Source organism: Ornithorhynchus anatinus, chromosome 13, assembly GCF_004115215.2.
Source record: "Ornithorhynchus anatinus isolate Pmale09 chromosome 13, mOrnAna1.pri.v4, whole genome shotgun sequence".
NCBI classification, from domain to species: Eukaryota; Metazoa; Chordata; class Mammalia; order Monotremata; family Ornithorhynchidae; genus Ornithorhynchus; species Ornithorhynchus anatinus.
The window spans coordinates 20,526,341-20,536,840 of NC_041740.1; the positions used below are offsets into that span (position 1 = coordinate 20,526,341).

Consider the following 10,500-nt stretch of genomic DNA (forward strand, 5'->3'; position numbering starts at 1 on the left):
CACAGCCATCGTCAGCCCCAAGCCCAAAGGCTCAGATCTTTCTTCAGAAAAAATATAAACTGATCAGTAGTGGAAAAATAAAAAGAATAAAAAAGTATTTTGAAATGGTGGTTACATTGAGAATCATTTTATTTTATTGTACGAGACAAAAATACTATTTTCAAATACAACCGATAATCTCTTGGCATAATTTAAGAGCGACAGACAAGACCGTGAGCTCCCTGTGGGCAGGGAACCTGTCAATGACATTTATTGAGCGTTGACTGTGTGTAGATCACTGTACTAAGCGCTTGGGAGAGTACAACAGTATAGCAGACACATTCCCTGCCATAAATCTATTGTATTGTACTTCCCCAAGCACTCAGTACAGTGCTCGGCACTTAGTGAGTGATCAGTAAATACCACGGATTGAAGCTACACTATAATACCATCTAAAAACTACAATATACTAGCTTGGCGTTTCATAAACAATTATAAAGGGGACCCGAATTGCCTTATTTAATGGTTCTAAATCCTGTAAATGTGAACATTCTTGTAATTATCAGAGTTCTCTTCTAAAAGCTTGCCTTCTCCAGGAAGCCGTCCCCAATTAATTCCCAAAGAACTCAGCAGCTTCAGTCTGCAGCACGCTTAGCAGTCTATCACCAATCCCATATAATTGGACCTACCAAACAAAAACTCCCTGCCATCAGTTTTAATCAATCCATCAATGTATTGTAATCACTCAAGTGCTTGGTTCACATAGTAAGCGCTCAATAAATACCACTGATTGGCAATTACGTCTACAAATTTAAGGACCAGTCAGCAAGAGTTATGAACTAGCAGAGGGGACAACTCCTGTATCTTGAATGCTTTCTAAATTATCATTACTCACCGGAAATGTACGCAGTTTCAGAGAACTGCAGTAAGATAAAGATTTTTTTTTATGGTATTTGTTAAAACATGACGCAGAGTAAGCGCTTAAACAAATACCATTAAAAAAACTTAATCTTACTGCAGTCCTGTGAAACTGCGTACATCTTCCTCGCACACAAAAAAGCAACTCCAAAAAGGCATTTTTTTTTTAGAAAAGTAAATTATTAATCTTCAAAAGCAATAGTTCCTTTGAACATATAAGTAACGTATATTACTACTTCTCAATGTACCAGAGCCTGTTCTTGGAAATTTTCTGTAACATTAATCATATGCATGAAGTCCACTGCCAAGTGAGTAATTCCTTAAAGTAAGTTGGACTCTTCTGAACATGTATTGATCAAGGCAGATCAGCCGGTCTCCAATTAGCACAGCAGTAGAATAATTTGCCAAATGGTACCCTAATACGTACACAGCACCTTGATAAATACTCTAGGGAAGCAGCGTGGCCTAGTGGATAGAGCCAGGGGCCTGGGAGTCAGAAGGACCTGGGTCTAATCCCGGCTCCTCTGCTTGTCAGCTGTGTGACCTTCGGCAAGTCACTTCACCCTCCGTGCCTCAGTCATCTCATCTGGAAAATGGGGGTGAAGACTGTGAGCCCCAGGTGGGAAAGGGACTGTATCCAATCTGAAGAGATTGCATCTAGCCCAGCCTTAGAACCATGCTTGACGCAAAGTAAGCGCTTAATAAATACCATCTTCATTATTTTTATTATTACTCCACATCTGCCCATGAAACCTTTATCACTGGTAATTACCGAGTGCATTCTCCGTTCACAGCACTGAACGGAGTGCTTGGCAAATGGTATCAATGCCAAATACTAACTACCCTCACCGGCTTCAACTCCGCCCTCTCCTCTGTCTGAGGATACTCCTCGCTTATTGACGCTCATACCCATTGCCAGCTTCAGACATTTAAATGGCTCCTCAAACTCATTCATTTAGTCGTATTTATTACGCGCTTATGTTTGCAGAGCACTGAGCGGTTGAACGTTTTGGCCCTCTGCCCCACCCCTTTCACCTAATGACCTGATCGTGTTCTTTATGGAGAAAATTGAAACCAACCGGAGTGACCTCCCTAAAATTTCCTCTGTCCCTCTCTAGTCCCTCCCTCCTCCTGCCCCTCCCCGACTCTCCCATCTTTCCCAGCAGCATCTCAAGAGATCTCCCACTTCCTCTCAAAATCCAACTGTGCCTCTAACCCCATCCCTTTATACCTTATCAAAACACTTGTCCCCTTCCTCTTCCCTCCTCCGCCTCTGTGTTCAACTGTTCACTTCCCAAAAACTTCTTCCCTACTGCTTTCAAAGATAAAAATCCTCCCTAGACCCCACGGCTCCCTCCGGTTATCACCCCATCTTCCTCCTATCATTCCTCTCCAAATCCTTTGAGCGTCTACACCCAATGCCTACACTTCTCCTCCAATTCTCTCTTTGACCACTTCCACTCTGGCTTCCAACCCCTTCACTCCACAACCACCGCCCTCTCAAAAGTCACCACTGATCTCCTTCTTGCCAAATCCAACAGCCTCTACTCCATCCCGATCCTCCTCGACCTCTCAGCCACCCTCAACACTGTGGACCACCCCCTTCTCCTGGAAACGTTATCCAACCTCGGCTTCACTGACCGTGTCCTCTCCTGGATCTCTTCCTAACTCTCTGGCAGCTCATTCTCAGTCTCTTTCGCAGGCTCCTTCCTCTGCCCACAACTCCCTCATTTTGGGGTTCCCTCAAAGGTTCAGTTCAAGATCCCTTTCTATTCAAATTAATTCATTCAATCGTATCTGTTGAGCGCTTACTGTGTGTAGAGCACTGTATTAAGCGCTTGAGAGAATATAATAATAAATAGATTCCCTGCCCACGACAAGCTAACAGTCTACAGGGGGAAACGGACATTAATATAAAGATATTACAGATATCTCCATCTACACCCACTCCCAAATCTCTACATGGATGATTCCCACAACTACATCTCCAGCCCTGACTCACTCCTTCTCTGCAATCTTACATTTCCACCTGCCTTCATGATCTCTCTACCTGAATGTCCCACCAGCATCTCAAACTTAACCTCTCCAAAACAGAACCTCTCTCCTTGCCTCCCAAACTCTGCCTTCTTCCTGCCTTTCCCATCACTCTAGACAAACACTACTGTCCTCCCTAACTCAAGCACGAAACCTTGGCACTCTGAACCTATCTCTCTCACTCAACCCACATATTCAACCTCACCAAATCCTGTTTACCTGCACAACATCGCTCAAATCTACCCTCTCCCATTCATCCAAACGGCCACCATGCTGATCCAAGCGCTTATATCCCGCCTTGATTTCTTCATCAGCCTTCTCTTTGACCTCCCTGCCTCTCTCCCCGCTCCAGTCCATACTTCCCTCTGCTGTACAGATTATTCTTCCCCAAAATTCTCTTCAGTCCCCTCGCCCCCCCTCAAGAACTTCCAGTGGTTGCCCATCCACCTCTGCATCAGACAGAAATTCCTTACCCTTCATTAGCTTTAAAGCTATCAGCTCCAAGACTCAGCCCTCTCCTGTCTGGGACACTTATGCCCCTGGATCTGTTCCCTTTAAGTACTTGATTTTCACCCCACTCTCAGCCCCATGACCCTTATGTACATATCTGATACATTCATATTAATATCTGTCTCCCAATTTCATTCATTCATTCAATTGTATCTATTGAGCATCTACTGTGTGCAGAGCACTGTACTAAGCACTTGGAAAGTACAATTCGGCAACAGATAGAGACAATCCCTACCCAACAACAGGCTCAGAGTCTAGAAGGGGGAGACAGACAACAACACTAAACAAGTAGAGGGGCAGATTCCAAGCTCCTTGTGGGTCAGGGACGTATTGTGCTCTCCCAAGCGCTTAGTACCGTGCTCTGCACACAGTGGGGGCTCAATAAATACCACTGATGATTGATTGTTAGTCATTCTTCATGAGCATATGCAGGGGGCTCATAAATGCAAGAAGTGTGAATATGGCAATCCGTTATTTAAAACTGAAATGATCATTTTGCAGTGCCCATGACGACAGCACAAAATGCCTTCACAAACAGTTAATCACTTGCTTTGAGAGGCTCTAGCTTAATCATAGCAAATAGCAAATCATCGTGATTTTCTTGACTACTCCTGAGGAGAAAGTTTGTAAAAAACAAAAACAAAAAAACCTGCTGAGCCGTTGTGAGCCGGGCTGATGAAAAAGAGGTTCATCTTCTAATGAAACTAAAATGAATCGATTTCCCAAACGGAACTCCGGTTAGGTGTATGTTCAGAACGCGCGCTGTCAGCAGGAGGAACGGAATCCTCCACCCAGATGATGGGACCGTTCCAAACGACAAAATTGGACGATCCTGGCAAAGGCTCACGGAGAAAAATACGGCTTGAACCATCTGTTCTGTTGCAAGAAGTGGGAGCGCCCAGCTCATCATTTGCTAATCCTGTGGGTTGTTTTGATTGAAACCCTGAAAATGACACAGGAGGGAATTGCCGTAGCTTTCTTACAGACAAGGAACGGTTTTCGGTAGCTCGGGGACAGACCGACCTTGAAGCCTAATTTCAACCTGCGGTAGGGCAGAGGCGATGGATTGGGAGAGGGGCATTTCTTTTTAACCACGGTGACTCCACCAGAAAGTCAGAACAGACTGGAGATGAGGGAGAGAAGGAAAGCATCTGATGTCAGGCAGAAATGGCACTGGGTCCTCTGGGGTGTTTTGGGTTCGATCCAAAGAGCGTAACCTAGTAGAAAGAGCCCAGGCCTGGGAGTCAGAGGACCCGGATTCTAATCCCAGCTCTGCCGCCTGGTGACTTTGGACAAGTCATGAACCTTCTCGATGTCTCAGTTTCCTTATCTGTAATAGAATGGAAGCGACCTGTTCTTCCTCTTACTGTGACTAAGTGGCACGCGGAACATTGGACTATGTCCTACCTGATTATCTTGCATCTATCAGAGTGCTTGGCACATAGCTGGCGCTTAAATACCCCACTGATTATTATTTTATCTCCACACACATCTCTCCTAGCACCTACATTTCAAATTTTACTGCCTGCAAAAGGACCCGAGGGCCTGGTCTTTCCGTCGGTTTCATTTCAGGCCACAGAGACGATCAGAATGGAGTGGGAAAAAAGGGAACAGCACGGCACCCTTGTTGAGACTGATCTCCTGAAGCCTCAGAGCACGATTTCACCTGTAGGAGTCTCTCAAGTAGTCAATCCACATCAACCTGGCTGACCATCTTTTCAAACATTTCTCCCACGCGCTAATATTTAATATTTAAGGAACTATTCGGCCACCAAAAGGAATGCAAAAGAACAAGGGTAACACTATTCCTCGATGAGTTTTATGAGTTTTATCAGGTCTTGACAAGAAAATTAAATTACTACAACAGTATCCTAAACATTCTAATTCACGTACTGAGTAACGGCTCATCACTATTCCATCTAGCTCCGTTCCGGTCAGATCAACGCACACTTTTAAAGATGAATATCGTGCAGAAAAGGACCTGCGTGTTTGCCAAATGACTACTATTCAGAAAGTGGCTATCGAGGCACTTGTAAAAAACCTTAAAAATGCCAAGGAAACACAGAGAGACTTCCTAAGGAGAAAGTTGGAGAGTCCCATCCCATCCCTTCCCCCTAGCCCCCAGTTGGGAAGTAGGGAACCTGTAGTCAAATGGATTTTGCTCTAGTAATTCCAACTTGCTGGTAGTTAAGAGGAAGAGTTTCATCTGTGAAGCTAAAACTAGGCCCTCTCCACCCCCACTGTACTCATTCTTTTCCTGAGCTAGCTCCTACTGGGCTTCCTCTGACACCTGTCCATCGAGTCGGCCATGGGGGCGGTGAGATGATGGTCACCAAGGGTCCAAGATTGGAGGGAGGGTTGGTGGTCACCAAGGATCCGGCCATTTTGGGGGGGAAGGTTGGGTCTAGACGTGGTGGGGGCGGAGATGACAGTCAACAAGGGTACAGCCATGGGGGAGGGGAGAGGGTCACCAAGGGTACAGACATGGGGGGAGGGAGGGTGGTTCACCAAGGGTCCAGCTGGGGGGGGGGGGGTCCACCAAGGTCCAGCCATGGGGGTGGGAGAATCACCAGGGATGCTGGGGGGAGGGGGGAAGTCACCAAAGGGGGGAGGAGGGTGTTTCACCAAGGGTCCAGCCATGGGGGACGGGCTACCAAGGGTCCAGCCATGGAGGGAAGGGTCGCCAAGGGTCCAGCTATAGGGAGGGGGGTAACCAGGGGTCTAGCTATAGGGAGGGGGGTAACCGGGGTCCAGCTATAGGGAGGGGGGTAACCGGGGGTCCAGCTGTTGGGAGGGGGGGGTTACCAGAGGTCCAGCCATAGGGGGGAAGGGTTAGCAAGGGTCCGGCTATAGGGAGGGGGGTCACCAGGGGTCCGGCTATGAGGGAGAAGGTCACCGAAGGTCCGGCTATGGGGGAGAAGGGTCACCAAGGGTCCAGCCATGGGGGGGTGGGGGGTCTCCAGGGGTCCGGCTCCGGGGGGGCAGGGTCACCAAGGGTGCCGCCACGGGGAGGGGGGGTGAGGCGGGCCCGGGTGGGCGGGCGTGCGGCCCGGTGGTGCTGACCTGCGTTCCGTGCGGGGAGCCCCGGGTGCGGGTGTCGGGGCCGGGGCCGGGGCGGGGCAGGGCCCGCTCCTCGTGCGGCCTCCCGGCCCGCAGGCGGAGCGGGACCACCCGCTGCTGCCCCTCCCGCTCCGGCCCGGGCTCCGGCCCCGGCGGCTGCGGGCCTCCTCCCGGGGCTGCGGGCGGGGGCTGCGGGGGCGGCGGGGGCGGCAGCAGCAGCACCGGCAGGGGCGGCAGCAGCAGCAGCAGCAGCAGCAGCAGGACCGGCGGTGGCGGCGGCGGCATCGGGCGGCACATGTCGGGCTCCCCCGGGCTGCCCTGGCCGGGCTGCGCCAGCCGCTGCGGCACTGGAGGAGCGCGGGCCCCGCCCCTCCTCCACCAGGCCCCTCCCCATCTCCTCCTCCTCTGCCCCTTCCCCTCCATCCTCCACCCCCTTTTGGATCTTCCTCTCTCCTCCACCCCCTCCCTCCCTCCTCCTCCCCCTACTCCATCTTCCACCACCCTCCCCCTCCCTCCATCTTCCACCCCCACCATCTTCCTCCTCCTTCCATCTTCCACCCCCCTCCCCACCTCCTGTTCTCTCCATCATCCTTCTCTGTGCCTCAGCTACCTCATCTGTAAAATGGGGATGAACTGTGAGCCTCACGTGGGACAACCTGATGACCCTCTATCTCCCCCAGCGCTTAGAACAGTGCTCTGCACCTAGTAAGCGCTTAACAAATACCAAAATTATTATCAACCTCACCCACCCCCTTTCCCTCCACTCTCTTCCTCCCCTCCGCCCTCCACCTCCTCTCCCTTTCCTCTTCTGGGATCTGTGCTCCCCTTCCCCTTATCCCCTGGCCCCAGGCAGGCAGGTGGACTCCCCTCCACCCTAGCACTCTCTCTCTGCCGGCTGGAGCCCACACAAGCCCTTGTCCGCAAGCTCCCTCCACCCCCAAAGAAGTCCCAACCAGACCTGGAGCCACAATTCCTTAGTGGGGGACCCCTGTGCAGGCTGAGAAAAAACATCACCACCACCACCACTGATTTTTACCTGGGGCTCCCTGGGTCAAAAGCACCACAGTGGAACCCAGTGTGTGCAGAGCTCTCTTCTGGTACTTTCTGTGTGCTTTACTGGATTTGACTGTGCTATCTTTCCTTCCTACTTTCAGTTTCCCGTCCTATGCGGAGATTTGGGGACATTTATTAAATGGTACCAGGTGCCTGGTACGAACTAAGCACCGGGGTAGACGCTAGCTAATCAGGTGGGCCATAGTTCGTGTCCCACGAGGAGCTCGGTCTTAATCCCCGTTTTACAGATGGGGCAACTGAGGTAAAGTGACATGCCCAGGTCACACAGCAGACAAGTGGTGGGGCTGGGATTAGAACCCAGGTCCTTCTGACTCCCAAGCCCAGGCTCTATCCACTAGGCCACACTACTTTGCAACTCTCTATTTCTGCCTGGAACTCCCTCCCACTTCACATCCAACAATCCACAGCTTTCCCCACCTTCAAAGCCCTTCTAAAAATCAGATCTCCTCCAGTAGGTCTTCCCTGATTAATCTCTCATCTCCCCACCACCACTCCACCACTTCCATGTCATTCAGAACACTCTGATAATCACCCCCACAGTACTTGTTTACATATCCTTACATTTGGTTACGTCTCTTACCTGTAGTTTAAGTGTCTGTCTTTCCACCGGAGAAGACCTGGGTTCTGATTCCGACTCTGTCTCCTGTCTGCCGTGTGACCTGGATGACTCACTTTACTTCTCTTTGCTTCAGTTCCTCTATCTGCAAAACCCCTTCTCCTGCCTATTTAGACCGAGCGCCCCACGAGGGACGGAGTCTGTGTCCGACCTGGTTAACCTGTATCTAACTCCAGCATTTTGAACGGTGATTGACACATAATAAGCGTTTAAATACCATGATTTGAAAATTTCATCCACAAAGTTTTTATCTTCCCATCTAGAGACTTGTTTTTATAAGACCCGATAGAATTCAAATATTACAAATACACAGGCGCAGAGTCTTGGCTGGAAACGGTATCTGCCAAGGCCCCTTCATTACCCCAGCATTTGGTAGCTGACGATTTGAAGCAAAAGCAAACTTACTTTTCGGTAGAGTTGATGCCCCCCACACTGTCCCAAAGCCCTCTCAAAACCTGCATTATCGGAACATGTCATAAAAAGAAAAACAAAGTAAACGTCACGAGACTTCCGGCATTCTCAAGCGGAGATTCCCAACTGCTTTGTGGCTCCTTGTTAGGCACGGAATGCGTCTACCAACTCTGTTATAGTGTACACTCCCATGTACACCACTGAATGACTGATGTGTAAGCTCGCTCTCTGTAACCTGTAACCTGTCTGCCAACTCTGTTGTAGCGCAGGTTCCCAAATCCTTAGTACAGTGCTCTGCACACAATTAGCGCTCCATAAATACCACTGATTGATGCGTGTCTGTTCTTCCACAGACCGAAGGTCGAAAGGGCAACACAAATACATTTCGGCATGAATGCCTTCAAGGGTCCGCCCCAAATGTCCAATAAGTGCTATTTATCGAATATTTACCGTGCGCAGATCACTGTGCAAAGCCCGGGCCACATCTTCTATCTCCACTGTTAAGCACATGATAGGCTGCTCTGTCTTCAGCAAAGCACTGAATCGCCACCACTGACTGGTAGAAAAACCGAAGTAAATATTTCCCTTCTGTTTTGATATCGATGGTATTCATTCTTTCATCCAATCGTATTTATTGAACGCTTACTGTGAACAGAGCTTGGGAGAGCAAGTTGTCCCAATCACCATGAAAGCCTCAAAAAAAGGGTGAAAAAAAGACAAGTTTCTCACCTGTAAAACTTACAGACTTCTCTCCCAACAACAATAACTGTAGTACTTAAGTGCATACTATGTGCCCAGCACTATATTAAAAAGGTGACCGGGTTGGACGCAGTCCCTGTCCCACATAGGACTCTGTCTTAAACTCCATTTTACAGATGAGGTAACTGAGGCCCAGGAGTCAAGTGACTTGCCCAAGGTCACACAGCGGACACGTGTCCCTGCTTCCCGGGATAAAGAATGAATCTGGAGCAGGTCTCTAATTCCAGGTAGCGTGCAGAAATGGTCAATGACCGTTACTGCCAAGGTGACACTTGCACAGATGGGTAGATGTGGGGTAAGTCTGGCCTTCAGACTTCCCAGGGTCATCTTTTCATATAAGACAGTGAAAGAAAAAGATAAGGTATTTCGCAACCTCTTCACTCCAAAAGAAAACAGAAAAGTCTCAGGCACCTATTGTGGGCCTATTGGGGGAAAAACTGGCAATTCCGCTGCAGATTCACTGGAATCTTGAAAAAAAACCAACAGTTTTTCCTACAGTAGATGGGCTGAAGTGCGTGGTTGATTGCCAGAAAGAATGGTGACTGGCTGAGGTTAGGAAAATCTTACTGAGGGACTGAAACATCCCTAAAAACAAACCATAAAATAAAAGATGATTAAAAAAAAAATCCAACTCCAATAAGAGGAGCCAGTTTGAACTCACCGGATTTGTATTGATGCCCACTAAATTATCAGTAGCCAAGCTCATTGTGGGCAGGGAATATGTCCACCAATTCTTCTGTACTATACTCTCCTAAGCGCTTAGTACAGTTCTTTGCACACAGTAAGTGCTCAATAAATACAAATGAATAAATGCACACGATAAGCACTCAGTAGATACCACCGATGGACTTTGTGTCTGCACACCCTCAAGAACCTTTCTAAACATGTGGTACATGGCTGACGAGACGACTTTACCCTGTGTCTCAGGACTTGTAAATTAAATTTCCTAGTAAAAGGAGCAGATTTCCTTTTCCACAACATAAGGGGTTCTGGTGAAAAGACCGGTGACACAAATGCCACTGAGATGGGCAAATTATGAAAGTGAGGCTCACCTGAATTTCAGGTGACATTCAAAATCTTCCTGTAATTCCAAGGAAAATAGAGTTTTTCAATGTCAAAGCAAAATTCTTCCAGAACAA

The 10,500-nt window shown here is 48.7% G+C and overlaps 1 protein-coding gene across 1 annotated transcript in view; it reads right to left on the minus strand.

Moving 5' to 3' along the window:
- The window catches only part of ADAM22 (ADAM metallopeptidase domain 22), a 113,939-nt gene extending 103,872 nt beyond the window's left edge, over positions 1-10,067 (minus strand). The window contains exons 1-2 of the mRNA XM_029077711.2: positions 10,023-10,067; positions 6,505-6,690 (exon numbers count right to left, since the gene is read on the minus strand). Coding sequence (XP_028933544.2) covers positions 6,505-6,690; positions 10,023-10,067 — 231 coding nt within the window. The remainder of the gene's footprint in view (positions 1-6,504; positions 6,691-10,022) is intronic.
- Between the last annotated feature and the right edge of the window lie 433 nt (positions 10,068-10,500).